Source organism: Dendrobates tinctorius, unplaced genomic scaffold (assembly GCF_039654945.1).
Source record: "Dendrobates tinctorius isolate UK_male_01 unplaced genomic scaffold, ASM3965494v1 ptg000049l, whole genome shotgun sequence".
Taxonomy (NCBI): domain Eukaryota; kingdom Metazoa; phylum Chordata; class Amphibia; order Anura; family Dendrobatidae; genus Dendrobates; species Dendrobates tinctorius.
The window spans coordinates 24,802,805-24,823,091 of record NW_027361717.1 but is presented as its reverse complement, the minus strand read 5'-3'; the positions used below and the strand labels follow the sequence as shown (position 1 = coordinate 24,823,091).

Below are 20,287 nucleotides of genomic sequence, written 5' to 3'. Positions count from 1 at the left end.
CCGTTTACTGACTGGATTAATTTACTTTATATTTTGATAGATCGGACCTTTACAAACACAGTGATACCAAATATGTGTATTTTTTTAAATTATTTTATTTTTAATGGGGCATAGGGTTGGTCACTCTCACCCACAAAGCACTCCACGGCTCAGCACCACCCTACATCTCCTCCCTTGTCTCAGTCTACCACCCTACCCGTGCTAATGACCTCAGATTAACATCCTCAATAATCAGAATCTCCAACTTCTGTCTACAAAACTTCTCACATGCTGCTCCTATTTTTTGGAATGTACTACCTAGGATAATTTGTGATGATCCCCAAAACCCACAGTTTTAAGCATGTCCTTAAACTAATTTCTTTAGACTGGCCTACTGCCTCAAAACATTAATCTAACTATCTCTGCGTTGCCCATTCAAAATTTTTACCATAACCAGGTTCTTCCCATCATGTTCTCACATGCTTTATGCATTTCATAACCCTCTTTGTGTCTGTACTGTTACATATTTTGGCTGATAACCGGTTCATGCAGCATTACATGAACACCCGATTTCCTACTTCATGACTGGTCAGGACAATGAAAGCAATTGTTACCATCCACCTTTCATGTCTCCCCTATTTCCTCATAGATTGTAAGCTTGCGAGCAGGGCCCTCACTCTTCTTGGTATTTGTTCATTTATGTTATTATTGTTATGCTGTATTGTCTTTTGTCTGTACAAGTCCCCTCTGAAATGTAAAGTGCTGCGGAATATGTTCGTGCTATAGAAATAAAATTATTGTTATTATTTGAACTTTTTTATTTTTTTTATATTTTTCAATTTTTTTCCATATTTTTAAAAACTTTTTTCATTTTTTACTCTATTCGTTGTTTGTGCTATACGTAACAGTGCATCAGCCCTGAGCTGGCTTTCACAGGATGATTGTAATGACATGCACTAGGGTCATCAGCAGACCCCAGCTGTTATGACAACCTACAGGTGCTTCTCACAAAATTAGAATATCATCAAAAGTTAATTTATTTCAGTTATTCAATACAAAAAGTGAAACGCATGTATTAAATATAGTCATGATGTAATAACGTGCAGGTGCTGGGTATGTCACCACGTAATAGACCAAAAGTTAAAGGGATTTATTTACAAGAGTCTAAACCTCCTCGCAGGGAGGAAACGGTGGGGATTAAACTGGAAAAAGAATTATGAAATAATGGTTTATGACAAATAGGCAAAGTTATCAAACAGTCAAGGCAGATAACGGTAATTAACGGGTATTCGTGAACGCGCTCTGTCTTGGTCCATGATGCAGTCGGTCCAGCTCCAAAAGTCTTCCCCCTGGCAACCCTACTGCGCAGCTATATGGTTCCGGACACGGAGCAAAGGAGGTAACCCCTTTCTGATTCTTTTTGTGCTTCACCCCCTTACATTTACAAACAGAGTGATCTATTTCACATGTTTATTTCTGTTAATGTTAATGATTATGGCTTTCAGCTAAAAAAACCCAAAAGTCATTATCTCAGAAAATTATAAAACTTTATAACACCATCTTGAAAAAATGATGTAAATGCACTCAATACTTGGTCGGGGCTCCTTTTGCATCAATTACTGCATCAGTGTGGCGTGGCATGGAGACGATCATCCTGTGGCACTGCTGAGGTGTTATGGAAGCCCAGGTTGCTTTGATAGCAGCCTTCAGCTCGTCTGCATTGTTGGGTCTGGAGTTTCTCATCTTCCTCTTGACAATACCCCATAGATTCTCTATGGAGTTAAGGTCAGGCAAGTTTGCTGGCCAATTAAGCACAGTGATACCATTGTTTTTAAACCAGGTATTGGCACTTTTAGCAGTGTGAACAGGCGCTAAGTCCTGCTGGAGAATAAAATTTCCATCTCCAAAAAGCTTGTTGGCAGAGGAAAGCATGAAGTGCTCTAAAATTTCCTGGTAGACTGCTGCGCTGACTTTGGTCTTGATAAAACACAGTGGACCTACACCAGCAGATGACACGGCTCCCGAAAGCATCATTGATTGTGGTTACTTCACTCTAGTCCTTGGAATTCAAGGTCCCAGAGTCTGGAGGAAGAGTGGAGAGGCCACAGTCCAAGCTGCTTGAGGTCTAGTGTGAGGTTTCCACAATCAGTGATGGTTTGGGGAGCCATATCATCTGCTGGTGTAGGTCCACTGTGTTTTATCAAGACCAAAGTCACACAAGATCGCCTCCATGCCACTCCGCACTAATGCAGTAATTGATGCCAAAGGAGCCCCGACCAAGTATTGAGTGCATTTACTGAACATACATTTCAGTAGGCCAACATTTTAAAATCATTTTTTCAAGCTGGTGTTCTAAAGTATTCTAATTTACTGAGATAATGACTTTTGGGTTTTCATTGGTTGAAACTTTTTGATGATATTCTAATTTTGTGAGATGCACCTGTATCATTGCCTATGACGGACCATAGACCTACCGACACGTATTAATTGACAAAGAGTGACAGCGGGATTTAACAGGTTAACAGCATGGGGCTGAGATCTGCTCCACCCGCAGCTGATAAAGGCGCATGATGGTTGATTAACCAGTTAGTGACTGAGCCAATTTTGACCTTAATGAACAAGCCAATTCTGACCACTGTAACTTTATGAGGTTACCGTATTTTCCGACCATAAGACGCACTTTTTTCCCAAAAATTTTGGGGTAAAGTGGGGGCTGCGTCTTATGGTCGTAATATACTCACCTCCGGGGCTCTGCGGTGGTGGCAGCGGGCGGGGCTCTGCGGTGCGGTGGTGGCAGCGGGCGTGGCTCTGGGGTGCATTGGTGGCGGCGGGCTGTGCTCCGGTGCAGGGGCGGCGGCTGCGCCAGCATTTCCTCGCAGCCCGGAGGCCCCCGCACATCCCTTGCTGGCCGCCGCCATGTTGCGGTGGCCTCCGGGAACATGAACGCCGGAAAGATGGCCGCCGGTCCGGGGACGGCGCATGCGCGGGCTCAGATCTCGTCCCGAGATCTAGGGGGACGAGATCTCGTTGCCGAGATTTGAATCTCATTCCTCGAGATCTCGGGACGAGATCTGAAACCACGCATGCGTCGTCCCCGGACTGGCGGCCATCTTTCCGGTGTCCATGTTCCTGGAGGCCACCGCAACATGGCGGCGGCCAGCAAGAGATGTGCGGGGGCCTCCGGGCTGCGAGGAAATGCCGGTGGAGCCGCCGCCCCTGCACCCCGGAGCACAGCCCGCCGCCACCCTCACCCCGCAGAGCCCACCTGCCCCAGCTTAGCACAGGCCACCTGCCCCAGCAAAGCTGCCCCAGCACAGCACAGCTGCCCCTTCCCCAGGACAGCTGCCCCAGCACAGCTGCCCCAGCACAGCCCACCTGCCCCAGTGCAGCTGCCCCAGCACAACCCACCTGCCCCAGCACAGAGCCGACACCGCACGAGCCTGGACCACTGAATGACCCCTGTGACTACTCCTCCACCTGTGCCGGATCCCTTCCCAGGTAAGCTGAATTCGGACTGTAAGACGGACCCCCATTTGACACATTATTATTTTTTTCCCTATTTTCCTTCTGAAAATTGGGGTGCGTCTTATGTTCCGGTGCGTCTTATAGTCCGAAAAATACGGTATATCTCTGGCACGCTTCATCGGATCCCACTGATTCTTAGTTTGTTTTTTTGTGACATATTGTACTTTATAGAATGTCGGTCAGAGGCTTATACTGTATTGCACACCTCAATAATTAGTTGGTGCTTCAGAGGAAGTTTAAAAGTCCAGTAGTAATAGATAACCTCAAGCACTCAATTAATGCAGTCCATAGTAAATGAAAGAATGTATATTTATTTTGGGAATCCACAGCCGTCAATGAAAAAATAGAAAAATGTTATTCCCAACGTTTCAGCCTTTATGTCCTTGTTCAAGGGTTTTCTACTTAACAGAGAAATAAACATAAACATCATTACAATATGATGATTTATAAACACAAATAAAGTTATAATGTGGTAATATGCAATGGCCAGTTTTTAGTTTAACTGTACATAGCCATGGTTATACATACACAGTGTTGAAAATAATCGGCATACAGTAGAAGCAATTGGTGTGAATTCACCTAAAGGAAAATGGGGGGGAAATGATATAGTCACTATATAGGAGATGCAAAAAGACAAAAAAGACAAAGAGCAATTATCTGTAGGTAGGGAAATCAGCGTGACCGGCATGCACCATGTAGGTGTAGTGAAGCGTGTGCCTAAACACTACTAATGACAATGATGTTACTTCACCCATAGGAGATCATTTCACACAACAAGGAGCCCAGTTTGGACTCAAAGAATTAAATCCCCGCATACCCAGTACCTTCAATCCTCCATGGACATACCACGCTATTGAAACTTACATATCATTGGTGAAGAGGGACATAGACTTCAACCTCAAAGACATTAATAAGGGTTTTTTACGCATTCAACACAACATATCCACTATAGAGAAAAATGCCCTTAAATCACTTAAAGACAATAAACAAATCCTAGTAAAACCTGCTGATAAAGGGGGCTCAATTGTAGTTATGGATAAATCCCACTGTCTCTATTATCCAATCATTATTGAATGATATAACTACTTATAAGATATCTGATAGAGACCGTACTTTTGAGACAGCAAGGGAGATACGACACCTTGTGGATTAGGGACCATAGACTGCAAATTGGGAGAATACCTGATAAGCTTTCACCCTATAACCCTGGTATTCTATGTACTCCCTAAGGTGCACAAAGATCTCATTAATCCACTAGGGCATCCTATAGTGGCATCTACCAATTCCATCTTGTCACCACTTGCCATCACCTTAGATCGTATCCTTGCCCCTTTGCTGCCTCACATCACCTCACCCCCCTTTTTTCCCTTTTTATCTTCTTCTCCTTTATTATTGCCTTTTCTTCCCCTTTCTGTTATTCTTTATCCATTTTTCCCTTTACATATGCTGTCACTTTGTCTTTCATCTTTTATTCCTAACTATTATAGCACCTTAATTTCCCTTTGTGCGACTTTCGACCTCTTATTTCTCCTCCTCTTGTGGACCCCACGCATGCGCTGTTGACCGCTGACATTCTCTAACCGCAGTCTCAAGAGACTCCGGTGCATGCACACTTTCATTTACATCTTTCATCTCTCTCTGGCAGCACACAGAATTCCCTGCCATGTGACTGGTCCGGATCATATGATACATCCGGAAATTAAGTTTTCTTTAACAATGTTTTTATTAAAGTTTTCAAGATAACAGAAATATGAAACATTTATATAGTGCGAGTCATTGCTATATGGAGTTTAGGACACTGTATATCAATGCAATACAATAAGATACCAATTTCCATCTTATATCAAAAACAGCGACACTTGAGATGAATGCAATCAACAGTAAACAAAACGAAACCAATAGGCAACTGTAGTGACACCGGCAGGCAACTGGAAATATGAAGTTTTGAACACAATATAAATGAAAAGAGAGAAGAAAGGGTTCAGACTAGTTTTTACAGCGATTAAAGAGGCCTTTCCAGGACGTCCTATCCTGACAGCACCATGGGGTTGACCTTTCATCCTTACAGGGACAGGAAATACACGAGAGGTTAAAAGGTCCCCTCCCACACCACACTCCAGTGTTTTTCCTGTCCCTGTAAGGACAGGCACGAGAGCGCCGCAGCGGCGGCGGCAGGAGAGCAGCAGACAATGGCAACTTACCGGGGCCAGTAGGATCGGGGTCCCAACCGCCAACTCCTCCGGTCGGACGGTGCGTGCGGCACCCCCCTAAGGCGGGCTTCCCGCCTACAGTCCCGTGGAGCGTTGCTCCGGGACGATGTATCGCTCCCCCCAGCGCAACTCCCGCGAGAGCCGGCGGCCGCGTCACTTCCGGTCGCCGGGTATGACGACTTCCGGTCAGGAGGGCCTGCGTCGTCAGGATGAAGCATCATGGACGGGAGAAGCGTTTCCAGCACAAGATAAGGTAGGATAAGAAAGCGGGGGCAGCGGTACAGACCTGTGGTCACCTTCAGTGCATCATGGACGGAGAACACGGACGCAGGAGCGAGCCAGACCCAGCGTCCGTGAGTAGGGGGCATGGTGGGCTGTGATTTCAAAGACAGGAGCTGTTAGTAAAACGGTCTCCTGTTCTTTGTTAGGACAAGTCGGCGCCGACCCCGGAGGCAGCAGCATCTAGGGGATCAGGCAAGCCCAAATGCCCCATCTGTGCCAGCAAGCTGCCGAGCACATGGAAGAAACCCTTATGTGAGGGCTGCACCCTGCGGATCATCAGAGGAGAGCAGGCCACGTTCCTCACGGAGATGCGCACAGTGGTCAGAGAGGAGGTCCAGGCCTCCATCTCTGCATGGCTACCCACGCAATCTGCCGAACGGTCCCAATCCAAAAGACCAAGATGGGAGTCCGACCAGTCTTCAGAGGAGGATATACGGGGTACGGACTCGGAGGAAGAAGGCGAGATCACCTCTGAACCCCTGGAGACAGGGAAAAAGTACCTCTTCACATCAGAGAATACGGACGAGCTCCTCAGGGCAGTGAGGAGTACGATGCAGATCGAGGAAGCCCCGAAGGAGCAATCTATCCAGGACGCGATGTTCGGGGGGTTAAGAGCCAAGGTCCGTCAGGTCTTCCCTGTCAATGACCATATCCGGGCAATGATCCTGGAAGAATGGGAGGATGCCGAGAAAAGACTGATTGTGCCGCAAGACTTTAAACTGCGACTTCCATTTAACCCGGAAGACATCAACACTTGGGATGAGGTGCCTAATATCGATTCCCAGGTGGCTAAGGTGTCGAGGAAGACCTCAATTCCCTTTGAGGACTCTTCCAGTCTCAAAGAACCCATGGACAAAAAGGCCGACGTGCTCTTGAAGAGGGCTTGGGAGGCCTCAGCGGCGGTGATGAAAGCAAACATAGCCGCCACTTCAGTCGCTAGGTCCATGCATCTATAGATCGACCAGATGGAATAACAATTAAAGGAAAAAGCCCCTAGGGGCGATATCCTTGAGAGCATTCCCCTGTTAAAGATCGCGACTGGTTTTCTGGCGGATGCTTCGGCGGAATCTGTAAGATTTGCGGCCAGGAATAACTCTATATCCAACGCGGCCCGTCGAGCCATATGGATGAAAACCTGGTCGGGGGACTACCAGTCTAAAAATAAATTATGTTCCATACCCTTCTCGGGGGGGGGGGGGGGAAAGTATTTGGGCTGGCTTTAGATAAGATTCTAGAGAGTGCCTCTGACGACAAAAAAGGGTTTCCAGAGGAGAAACCAAGAAAGCAGTCTTCCTTTCAGAGATTCCGTCCTTACCAAAGGCAGGAATATAGAGGGAAGGGGAAATCTCCTCACTGGGAATATTCGAAGGGGGGGAAAAGTAGGGCTCTCCCGTCTCGTTCCGGGCAAAGTTCCAGAAGCAGAAGACAATGATGCCATACCGGTAGGGGGGCGTCTCACATACTTTGTGGGGGCTTGGCGACTCATCTCCCAAAACCCATGGGTCCTCAATACAATCTCCCAGGGTTATTCCCTCGAGTTTACAAAAACCCCCCCCAGCACGATTCATGGTCACAGAACCCCGTTCCAGAGCCCTGATAGATCCTATATGGGCCGACATAGGAGATCTATTAAAGACCAAGGTAGTGGTTCCCATCCCAGAAGCGGAGAGATGTCAGGGGCACTATTCAACTCTCTTCACGATAAAAAAAACGTCGGGAGAAAGCCGAACCATCATAAATTTAAAACCATTAAATCAATGGGTTCGATACAAGAGATTCCGAATGGAATCCCTGAAAACCGCCATCCCGCTGATAGACCAGAACGCTTCCATGTGCACTATAGACTTAAAAAGTGCTTATTATCATGTGCCCATCCATCCTCAATCTCAGAGGTTCCTACGTTTCGCTCTAAAGAAAGGCGGCAGATACTACCACTTTCAGTTCCAGGCCCTTCTGTTCGGCTTGGCGTCAGCACCTCGAGTTTTTACGAAACTGGTCGCCGAAGTCGTGGCAAATTTAAGACAGGAGGGCATAATCATTGTGCCTTACTTAGACGACTTTTTAGTGGTATCCCGTACAGCGGAGGAGTTGAAGGAACAACTCATTTCAGTAATTTCCAGGCTCGAGAGCCTAGGTTGGATCCTGAACAGAGAAAAGTCAGATCTACTGCCCAGTTCTCAGAAAAAATTCCTGGGGGTCATGTTGGACTCCAGAAGAAGAATCTCACTCTTACCCGAAGAGAAGACCCATCATGGACAAGGTTTGTCAGCTCGGTCAGCACCAGGTTTCATTAAGGACCGCGATGAAGATTCTGGGCACCCTAACCGCATGCACACCCTGCGTTATGTGGAGCCAGGCCCACACAAGAATCCTGCAGAGGGAGATCCTGTCAAGATGGGACAGACGACAGTCCTCACTGGACAAGAAGTTCCGGCCGTCTCCAGCTTTAAGATCATCCCTGAAGTGGTGGACCAACCACAGAAATATCAGCCAGGGGATTCCTTGGATCCTGTCTCCATGTGTGACCATCACCACGGATGCCAGCAGAGAAGGATGGGGAGCCCACCTAGAGGGAAGATACCTGCAAGGAACATGGCCCAAGAATATCAGCTTACAGTCCTCAAACTACCGAGAACTACGAGCAGTTTGGGAAACGCTGAAGAGAAACAAGTTATGCCTACAGAACCAGCATATAAAGATCATGTCGGACAACGTGACCACAGTAGCCTTCCTACGCCACCAAGGGGGTCCAATACATATCATCCCCTGAGGAAGAAGTTTTAAACTTCGAAACGCGTTGGAAAAATGGGAAAATAAAAGTATACAAATACACAATCTGGAAAGGAGTCGTTTTGTCTAGCAGCGCACGGTTAATCCGAAAAGCATTTCTTTGATATCTGATGATCTATGGTCATGGCGTGGCCATTTGGATGTGCAGCAGCTTTGACCTCCATTCCTTTATGCCTTAAACTCTCTTGCTATTGGTGAGTATAACAGCTTGAACTATATCTCTTTTTACCTGGGTAAGACCCTATTGCGCTCTTTCTCTTTTAGTTTTAACCACCAAGGGGGTCCAAGGCACGGGAGGCTTCAGGACCTAGCAGCTCGCATCCTCACCTGGGCAGAAAACAACACTCGCTCCTTGTCAGCAATACACCTGGAAGGCTCCCAAAACAATATAGCCAACTGCTTAAGCAGGCAAGAAGTCCGGGCCACCGAGTGGGAGCTAAAAGAGGAGATCTTCAGGGACTTGTGCCATCGCTGGGGGACACCCCAACTGGACCTCTTCGCGACGAGAAGAAACACCAAACTGAAGAGGTTCTACTCCCTCGATCCGGCGGACCATCCGGAAGAGATCGACGCCTTGAACCAGAGCTGGAGAGGGGGACTACTATACGGGTTCCCCCCTATCGCCATAATACCAAGGGTTCTCAGAAAGATCCAGGAGGAGGGAGCTCGGGTGATGCTAATCGTACCCTTTTGACCCCGGCGGAGTTGGTTTCCCCTCCTCAAGAAGATGGCTCAGAAGGGACCACTCCATCTACCAACGTCGCCGGACCTACTTGCCCAGGGCCCAGTTCAACACCCAAACCCAGGAAGCTTGTAACTAGCAGCATGGATCCTGAGAGGGACATCCTGAAGTCCAGTGGCCTCTCGGACCAAGTGATCTCTACATTACAGGCCAGCCGTAAACCTGTCACGCGGGCAATATATCGTAAGATCTGGAAGAGGATCTGCTCAGAAAGTGGTAGTGCCCCTTTAGACCTGTCTCGGCCAAATATCCCTCAAATCCTAGATTTCCTACAGGTAGGATTTGATAAGGGCCTAACCCCGAGCACTCTCAAAGTCCAGATAGCGGCCTTAAGTACCTTCAATTTCTCCCTATCCTCCCATCCATGGATAGCACGATTTACCAAAGCCACCCAGAGGTTAAGACCCACATTAAGAAGGACGGTCCCCCCGTGGGACCTAAATCTAGTCCTCAACTCTGTGTAGACCCCCTTAGGAGCCAATATCAGAGATAGACATTACAAAGCTCACACAAAAAAACGTATTTCTGGTAGCGATCACCTCAGCCAAGTGCTTAGGGGAGATCCAGGCCCTCTCAGTCCAGAATCCCTATATTCAGATCTTTGAGGATCACATAGTGCTCAAGCTAGACCCGAGGTTCCTCCCGAAGGTAGCATCTCCGCAAAATCTAAACCAGGAGATAATCCTACCCTCATTTTGTCCAGACCCAAAGAATAATAAAGAAAAACTGTTCCATTCCCTGGATGTTAGACGTGCAGTCATCCGTTACCTAGAGGTCACCCGCGATTGGCGACAGGACACAAAACTATTTATCCAGTACGGCGGTAAAAATAAGGGTAAAAGCGCAGCTACACAGACCCTGGCAAGGTGGATTAAGGCAATTATCACCTCGGCGTACAAGGCCGAAGGTTTTCCTATACCGGTAAGACTTAGTGCCCATTCCACTAGGGCAATAGCGACATCATGGGCAGAGAGGGCGGGAGCCTCAGTAGATCAAATATGCAGGGCTGCCACCTGATCTACACCAAACACTTTCTGTAGACACTATAAGTTGGACACTTTGACAGCTAGCCAGTCGACCTTCGGTCGTAAAGTGCTACAAGCATTAGTCCCACCCTAAGCGAATTCCTACTTTGGTATTCCCCATGGTGCTGTCAGGATAGGACGTCCTGGAAAACGGAGATTAGACCTACCGGTAATGTTATTTCCAGGAGTCCATCCTGACAGCACTGGTAGTTCCCTCCCCAGGATTTGTATTGGTGTCAATATGCTTGTACTAAATCTCAATAAATTTTAATTGTATCCATACTGGTGTGGTACTTGGAAAATCACTGGAGTGTGGTGTGGGAGGGGACCTTTTAACCTCTCGTGTATTTCCTGTCCCTGTAAGGATGAAAGGTTAACCCCATGGTGCTGTCGGGATGGACTCCTGGAAATAACATTACCGGTAGGTCTAATCTCCGTTATCGCGGCACACACTTCACCACGCCTGCATGGTGCATACTGCACACGCTGAGTTCCCTACCTACAAGTAATTGCTTTTTTGTCTTTTTTGTCTCTTTGCATCTCCTATATAGTGACTATATCATTTCCATTGTCCTTGCCCTGTACATACCTAACTACCCTCTTCCCATTATCTTCATTCTGTGTAGAAAACCTTAACTCTATATTTACTGGTTGTAAATACTCCTTTCCCTAACCTGTCTCCCCCTAATGGTTTATGGATATACTCCTTGATATCCCTGATTACAAAAAATATTTTTCCTTTCTCTGAGCTGTTGCTAGAGATATATATTTCTTGTTTAACATGAGGCTGGCTTTCAATTGTATATTGGCCTGTGTTAGTTTTTTCCCCCCTATTTTCCTTTAGGTGAATTCACACCAATTGCTTCTACTGTGTGCAGATTATTTTCAAAACTGTGTATGTGTAACCATGGCTATGTACAGTTAAACTAAAAACTGGCATATTACCACATTGTAACGTTATTTGTGTTTATAAATCATCATATTGTAATGATGTTTATGTTTATTTCTCTGTTATGTAGAAAACCTTTGAAAAAGGCCAAAACGTTTGGGGATGACATTTTTCTATTTTTTCATTGGCGGCTGTGGAATCCCAAAATAAATATACTTTGTTTCATTTACTATGGACTGCATTAATTGAGTGCTTGAGGCTATCTATTAATATTGTACTTTACGATAGTGATAAAATGTCTTTCATATGACTTGCGTTTATTTATGAAAAAATTGAAATTTGGCAAAAATTTTAAAAATGTTGCAATTTTCAAATTTATTTTTTGTACCCTTAAATCAGTGAGTCGTGTCACACAAAGTAGTTAATAAATAGCATTTACCACATGCCAACTTTACATCAGCACAATTTTGGAAACATAATTTTTTTTGTTAGGAAGTTATAAGGGTTAAAAGTTGACCAGTGATTTCTCATTTTTCCAACAAAATTCACAAAACAATTTTTTAGGGACCACCTCATATTTGAAGTGACATTGCGGGGTCAATGTGACAGAAAATAGCCAAAAGTGACACCATTCTAAAAACTACACCCCTCAAGGTGCACAAAACCATATTCAAGAAGTTTCGTAAACCTTCAGATGCATCACAAGAGCTAAAGCAATGTGGAAGGAAAAAATTAACATTTAACTTTTTACACAAAAAAATTATTTGGACCCAAACTTTTATATTTTCACAAGGATATCAGGAGAAAATCGACCACAAAATTTGTTGTGCAATTTCTCCTGAGAACGCCGATACCCTGTATATGGGGGAAAGCCACTGTTTGGGTGCATGGCAGGGGTCAGAAGGGAGGGAAACACTCTTTGACTTTTTGAGCGCAAAATTGGCTGGAAGCGATGGCAGGCACCATGTTGCGTTTGGAGACCCCCTGATGTGCCTTAACAGTGGAAACCTCGCAATTCTAACTCCAACCCTAACACATCCCTAACTCCAGCCCTAACGCCAACACCCTTAACCTTAATCCCAACCCCAACACTAGCGCCAACACCACAATCTTAACCCCAGGGGTGCTTCGGCTGGTAGCGTCCTGGGTAACTGAGTGGGAGAATGCTGGAGCAGCATGTGACATTACAGTAAGAAGCTATGAAGTCCTGCGGTGTACACAACCTTCGCGTTTCATGGAAATCTCAGATCGGTTATGTAGACTGAAGACCACAGGGGAAAATTTAAAACTCCCAGCTCCACCCATACAAATTGATGCCACTGAATAGAACTGCAGATTAAGCCTTCTTGTGGATATTTTCTCCTCCCCCCCCTAAAAAAAAAATGGAGGGGGAATCTATACAACTTGTCCCAAAAATGATTCAATTATCTCTCTGACCGCTCCTTTACTGTATCTTTTGCTGGTTCCTCCTCCTCTCATCTTCCCCTTACTGTTGGGGTTCCTCAAGGATCAGTCCTAGGCCACCTCCTCTTCTCTTTGTTTGACCAGTAGAGGCAGTATGCAATCAATAGATTTGGTTTCCAGTAGCATCTCTATGCTGATGACACCCAATTATACAATTATACACTTCTTCTCCTAATATCACGCCTGCCTTTTTAGAAAACACCAGCGATTGTCTAATCACTGTGTCTAACATCATGTTCTCACTATATCTGAAACTGAACCTGTCAAAGACTGAACTCCTTGTGTTTCCTCCCTCTTCTAATGTACCTATACCCGACATTGCCATTTCTGTGTGTGGTTCCACTATTACTCCCCAGCAACATGCCCGTTGTCTTGGGGTCATACTTGACTCCGAACTTTCATTTGCCCCCCACATCCGATCAATGGCTCGCCCTTGTTATCTGCACCTCAAAAACGTTTCTAGAATTCAACCTATTATTACTTTTGATTCCACAAAAACTCTTACTGTTTCTCTTATTCATTCTCGTCTAGACTATTATAACTCTCTTCTAATCAGTCTCCCTCTTACCAAACTCTCCCCCTTCCAATCTGTCTTGAATGCTGCAGCCAGAATCATATTCCTCGCCAATCGTTACACCGATGCCTCTACCTTGTGCCAGTCATTACACTGGCTACCCATCCACTCCAGAATCCAGTACAAACTTATTACCCTAACCCACAAAGCTCTCCATGGCTCAGCACCACCCTACATCTCCTCCCTCTTTTCAGTCTACCACCCTACCCGTGCCCTCCATTCTGCTGATGACCTGAGGTTAGCATCCTCAATAATCAGAACCTCCCACTCCAGTCTCCAAGACTATACACGTGCTGCACCAATTCTTTGGAATGCACTTTCCAGGTAAATACGACTAGTCCCCAATCCCTACAATTTTAAGCGTGCCCTGAAAACACATTTATTCAGACTGGCCTATCGCCTCAACGCATTAACCTAATCTATCCCTTTGTGGCACAGCCAAAAGTTTTACCATAACTAGGTTCCCCGCATCATGTTCCCACATACTTTATGCATCCATTAGCCCTCTGTGTCTGTACTGTTATACCCTTAACATTATGGCTGGTCCATACAATCAGGGCAACTGTTACCACCCACCTTTCGTGTCTACCTTTTTCCTCATAGATTGTAAGCTTGCGAGCAGGGCCCTCATTCCTCTTGGTATTTGTTATAATCTATGTGATTATTGTTATGCTGTAATGTCTATTGTCTGTGCAAATCCCCTCTGAAATGTAAAGTGCTGCAGAATATGTCGGCGCTATAGAAATAAAATGTATTATTATTTATTATTATTATTCAATTGCTTAACATATTTGATATATACATAAAACTTATATAATCTTTATTATAGGTGAGAACAAAAATGTGCACCTCTGTGCTCTGACAAAACAGGATTTGTATGAATGAGAATATAGTTTTATTATTTTTTTTAATGAGATATTTAAAAAATTAGAAAAGTACGATAAAATATGAACAATAAAAAATATATATATTTTGCAAGGGTTGGCTTTTTGGTAGGTGCTAGTTCACACATGATTCAGAGCGGTGCAAAAACAGACGGTTTATTAAAAGTTCATAAACCGTCAGGTTAACAACATAAAGCAGCCTCTTCCAGGTACAAAAAAAAAGGTATAACGGAACACAAATAGAAAATAACCAGTCCATTATATTCTATATGTACGAACTATAGCCCAAATACTCGATTTGTGGTATCAACGGAACCACCACACATTGTTATTTCTTCTATTTATATAGAAATGTTGATCATCAATAACTGTGTCTAAATTTGATTTACCATGATTTTTTATCTTTGCTTTACTTTAATTACTGCAATTCTTATTGATTTATTTATCATTTCACTTTTTTTTTTTTGTTTCTTCCATGTCCGTCCACTAGCAGATTAGCGCAACAGTATCCAGTTTGTATTTGTTCAGTTTTCAGTAATGTTTATACATAATGGGCATTAAAATACCCACTAGTTGCTGTATTCTGCCGTTTCCAGCACTGCTCCGGTCTACTGCATTATGTGGCTGCAACTCTTTCTTACTAGCTCACACAGGTGACCATTGCTTCCATTCTTAACGTAAGTCTATGATAGCTTCATTTTGCATTTCAGACGAGTTCAGTATGTGGTCAATATTCTACTTAGTAAAAAAAAAGTGTAATAGAAACACATGCACCACTTTTACGCTTTTCACCCACTCCTGAAAAATTGGCCGTTCATTGAGAAAGTGACTTCCAGAGAGAGCTGTGCGCCGGTTGGTCACAACTGCAGTGACGTCATACACGACAGGATCGGTGCAGTGCTTAAACTGGCAAAAAGCAGCAGCTTGTAAGCATTTTAATGCAAACATTGAACATACATTGCTAACTGCTAACAGATGGTGAATTAGGAAAAGTAATGAGAGGTACTTTAGCATGCTGTGTGTAAATAACCAGTCAGAAGCTATGGCTGGTGCAGGATCAGTCCAGTCACGTAGTGTATGAATATCTAGTCACTAAGTGTATGAATATCATGCGATGCCTTTCAGACCAAGTAATACCCTAGCTGTTTTTTTTTTAATTTTGTTAATGACATATTCAGAGATTTAAGTGATTAATGTGTGGTTGTCTGGATGACATCTTGGTTTATTCACCTGATATTAAGCCACACATTGGACATAAGTATACTGTACTCCACAGACATAGAGACAATTCTTTATTTTCTAAACTTGAAAAAAAATTTTTGGTGTTGGAAGTAAAACTTTGTGGAATATATCTCGTCTGCTAAGGCCTCTTTCACACTTCAGTTTTTTGCCATTAGTGAAAATCCGCCAAAATTTGAAAATGGCGGATCCGCTTTTTCTTGTTGCGGATCCGCCATTTTCCCCATTGGGATACATTATTGGCGGATTTTGACGGATGGTCGTCCGTTGCGTCCGATATTCGGCGGATCCGCAAAATTCTTTGCGGATTCTGTCTGAGGGGGACGGAGCATGTAACGTTTTTTTTCGCCGTCAAAATGGCGGATGACGGCGGATCCGCCGTCATCCACCATGCGGTAGAATGAGCTCCTATGGGCGGCGGATCGCACTGCGCATGCCCAGAAAAAAAGATTCTTTTCCAGAGAGTCCCAAAACTATATAAGATGGGCTAATTGGGCCCAGACATGCAGTAGCAGCCAGACAGCAAGCCAGCCAGACCACCCAGCCTGCCAGACCACCCAGCCTGCCAGACACCCACCAAGCCTGCAGCCACACAGATATCAAGAGGCCTGCCAGTACCAGCTTTACCAAGTGTGAGTATACCTATGACATTTCTGTGTATGGCCTGCAAGTGTGTAGCCTGTGTGTGTGTGTGTGTGTGGTCTGCGAGTGTTGCATGTCTGTTTTTTTTTTTTATATTTTTTTTTTCTGTTGCTTGTGTACTGCATTTTATTTTCATACAACTGTAATTATATTGTATTTTTTATGCTGTGATTGCTGCGATTGAGTGGTGTATGGTATGTGGTGTAATTGGGCCCAGACAATCCGGCACCAGCAACACTGAAGACTCCAAGCAAGATATCCGACTCCAGCCTGCCTGACAGAAGATTCAACTAGAGCTATAAAACCTGTCTACCACCTGCAAGACCCCTGGAGCGTGTGTGTGTGTGTGTGTGTGTGTATGTGTGTGGCCTGTGTGTGCATTTTTATTTTTTTTTTCCATTTTTTTTTTTTTCTCTGTTGCATGTGTACTGCTTTTTATTTTCATACAACTGTAATTATATTGTATTTTTTATACTGTGATTGCTGCGATTGAGTGGTGTATGGTATGTGGTGTAATTGGGCCCAGACAATCCGGCACCAGCAACATTGAATACTCCAAGCAAGATATCAGACTCCAGCCTGCCTGACAGAAGATTGAACTAGAGCTATAAAACCTGTCTGCACAGCTGCAAGTCTACCACCTGCAAGACCCCTGGAGCGTGTGTGTGTGTGTGTGTGTGTGTGTGTGTGTGTATGTGTGTGTGTGTGTATGTGTGTGGCCTGTGTGTGCATTTTTATTTTTTTTTTCCATTTTTTTTTTTTTCTCTGTTGCATGTGTACTGCTTTTTATTTTCATACAACTGTAATTATATTGTATTTTTTATACTGTGATTGCTGCGATTGAGTGGTGTATGGTATGTGGTGTAATTGGGCCCAGACAATCCAGCACCAGCAACACTGAAGACGCCAAGCAAGATATCAGACTGCAGCCTGCCTGATAGAAGATTGAACTAGAGCTATAAAACCTGTCTGCACAGCTGCAAGTCTACCACCTGCAAGACCCCTGGAGCGTGTGTGTGTGTGTGTTGCATTTTTTTTTTTTTTTTTTTTCCATCTTTTTTTTTTTCTGGTGCATGTGTACTGCATGTTATTTTCATACAACTTTAATATTGTATTTCTTGCTGTGATTGTGTGGTGTAAGGCTGGTTTCATATTTGCACTTTATAGCGCAGTGATAACCTGCACACGTCCGCCACTAATCCCCGTCCCATCTGGTCATCACCGCCTACTAGCACACATGGATGCTTGCGATCTGCACACCCTATCTTTAGTATGGGGTGCGCAGATTGCAAGCGTTCATGTGCGCTAGTAGATGGGGATTAGTGGCGGACGTGTGCAGGAAATAGCTGCGCTATAAAGTGCAAATGTGAAACTGGCCTAAATGGTATTGTATGTGGTGTTATTGGGCCCAGACATCTACATCAAACACCAGCCTGACTATCAGTCAGGCTGGTGTTTGATGTAGATGTCTGGGCCCAATAACACCACATTCAATACCATTTAGGCCGATTTCACATTTGCACTTTATAGCGCAGCGATGGCCTGCACACGTCCGCCACTAATCCCCGCCTACTACCGCACATGAACGCTTGCGATCTGCGCACCCTATCTTTATCATAGGGTGCGTAGATGGTGCGCTGGCAGGATTTTACCGTGTGCTGCGCACTTTTGAAGGTGTGCCCTTGTGCACCAAACGCAGCATGTTGCATTTTGGCGCGCACGGCACACCTTCAAAAGTGCGCAGCACACTGTAAAATCCTGCCAGCGCACCATCTGCGCACCCTATGATAAAGATAGGGTGCACAGATCGCAAGCTTTCATGTGCGGTAGTAGGCGGGGACTAGTGGCGGACGTGTGCAGGCCATCGCTGCGCTATAAAGTGCAAATGTGAAACCGGCCTAAATGGTATTGTATGTGGTTTGGGCCCAGACATCTGGCAACAGCCACACTGAAGACACCGAACCAGACATCAAACACCAGCCTGACTGATAGAATTTCAAACTCCGCTGCAAATCTTCCACCTGCAAGACACCTGGAGTGTGTAGCCTGGGTGTGTGTGTTATGCGTGTTTGGTTTTTTTTTTTTTTAAATATTTTAATTTTGTAATGTATCTGTTGTAAATTTGCGTTTTTTTATTTTTCATGTATTGTGGTATTTAAAATAAAGAGCAGAGTAGCTCCTATTTTTTGGAAAAAAAAATAATAAAAAAAAAAATAAATTGTTTTGAAAAAATCTCCTTTGTATCATTTTAAAAAAGGTAAAATTAAGTTACCATAAAGGTAATTAAAATGTTTTGGTATACAAGTGTGGTTAAAAGTGAGATTGCAACATACCATGAAAAAATGGGTATACACAACTGAGTTTCAGGGAATTCAAAACCATGCAAACACAGTGGGTATACACAGAAATTAAACACCTTCAATCACTGGTTACATACTCTGTTGAGAGTTTCAGGGAATGCAAACACTGGTATACACAGCAATTACACACTACACGCCTTCAATCACTGGTTACACTCGGTGAGACCTTTAATCACTGGTTACACTCTCGGTGAGAGTTTCAGGGAATGCAAACTGGTATACACAGCAATTACACACCTTCAATTACTGGTTACACTCAGTTACAAAACACAAAGAAAGTGGGTTTACACAAAATATTACACACCTTCAATCACTGGTTACACTCTGAGATAAGGGAATGTAGACATGCAAACACTTAAAATTGCGTATAATTAGTTTCAGGGAATTACACATACAAAATGTGTTTTTTTTTTTTTTTTTTTTTTAAACTTTCATATCATTTTCTTTCAGTTCACACAATGAAGCGCCACCATGCAAGCAGACACGGCCAGCCCAACCGCAGCAGGGATCAACAACGCAGCAGACATGACCGGTCAGACCGCAGCAGAAACAACCCTGACCGCAGCAGAGAGGAACAGCCACACCGCAGCGTACAGGCAACCATTAGTTTCCCTGTAAGTATAAAGACCTGAAAGCTTATTATGATCCTTTGTATAGTAGCTTAACAAGTGTCTTTATACTTGCAGATCACTTCAAGCACTAACGGCAATGCCGCAGCAGAAAGGGTCGCAGCAGAGAGAGCAGCAGCAGAGAGGGCCAGCCAGGCTGCAGCAGAGAGGGCCAGCCAGACCGCAACAGAGACTGCCAGCCAGGCTGCAGCAGAGACGGCCAGCCAACCATTAGTTTCCCTGTAAGTATAAAAGCCTGAAAGCTTATTCTGATACTTTGTATAGTAGCTTAACAAGTGTGTTTATACTTGCAGATCAGTTCAGGAAGCAACGCAGCTGCCCCAAGCCGTAATGTCTTCTCCTGAAAGCTCCCCCTCACATCATCAGCGAGCTGAGGTAAAAAAAAATTTTTATTTAAAATAATTTTTTTGTGGTTAAAAACACTATCCTATTATGTTTTAACAGGAAGCTGATTCAGAGGAGCTTCCAGGAGGAGACGTGCAGGGTGGAGAGACACACGGAGGGGGTGCTCAGATTGTAAGTTTAGCACATACACAGATACATAATGCTACACCCAACACAAACATTCATCACAGTGCACACACCATAACTATGCATCCATCCAAACATTTTTATTTTTTTTTCCCCCACAGTCTTCAGAATCCGGTGCCCGCACTAGAGTGACTCCCAGGACATCCCAGGGTCGTCAAGGTGATGCCTCTGGTGGTCGGCAAACGGTAAGTAACCCTATTTTGATAATTGTTTAAATGAACATCATGTGTTTGAATATAATGTAATTTTTTGCTTTTGTTTTTTTTATCTTCACAGGTTTCACAGCGTGCTCCCCACAGACATCAGGAGGAGGGTGTCATTATTGATACTGATGACCTCATCCATGAGGTGGAAATCCGGGAGCCGCTGTGGAACATGGCAAACCGTCTTCATGCCGACCAACCAACCACCCGACGGCTCTGGGATGAAGTCTGTTCTTCAGTTATTGACAACTGGGAAGAACTCAGTGCGAGGGCCAGGGATTTTGTGCGTAAGTATTACAACTTCAGTAACTTATATTTC

At 44.5% G+C, this 20,287-nt stretch overlaps 1 protein-coding gene across 5 annotated transcripts in view; it reads left to right on the top strand.

Moving 5' to 3' along the window:
* Positions 1-20,287, top strand: part of LOC141091150 (uncharacterized) — a 208,379-nt gene that overhangs the window by 169,007 nt on the left and 19,085 nt on the right. For 2 of the 5 annotated variants that reach the window (XM_073576549.1, XM_073576548.1), the window contains 6 exons: positions 19,056-19,219; positions 19,292-19,455; positions 19,528-19,609; positions 19,679-19,750; positions 19,867-19,950; positions 20,042-20,255. The exons of the other annotated variants lie outside the window; for them this stretch is intronic. In XM_073576549.1, the coding sequence (XP_073432650.1) occupies positions 19,064-19,219; positions 19,292-19,455; positions 19,528-19,609; positions 19,679-19,750; positions 19,867-19,950; positions 20,042-20,255 (772 nt within the window). In that variant the 5' untranslated portion in view covers positions 19,056-19,063. The remainder of the gene's footprint in view (positions 1-19,055; positions 19,220-19,291; positions 19,456-19,527; positions 19,610-19,678; positions 19,751-19,866; positions 19,951-20,041; positions 20,256-20,287) is intronic. 5 annotated transcript variants of the gene reach the window in all.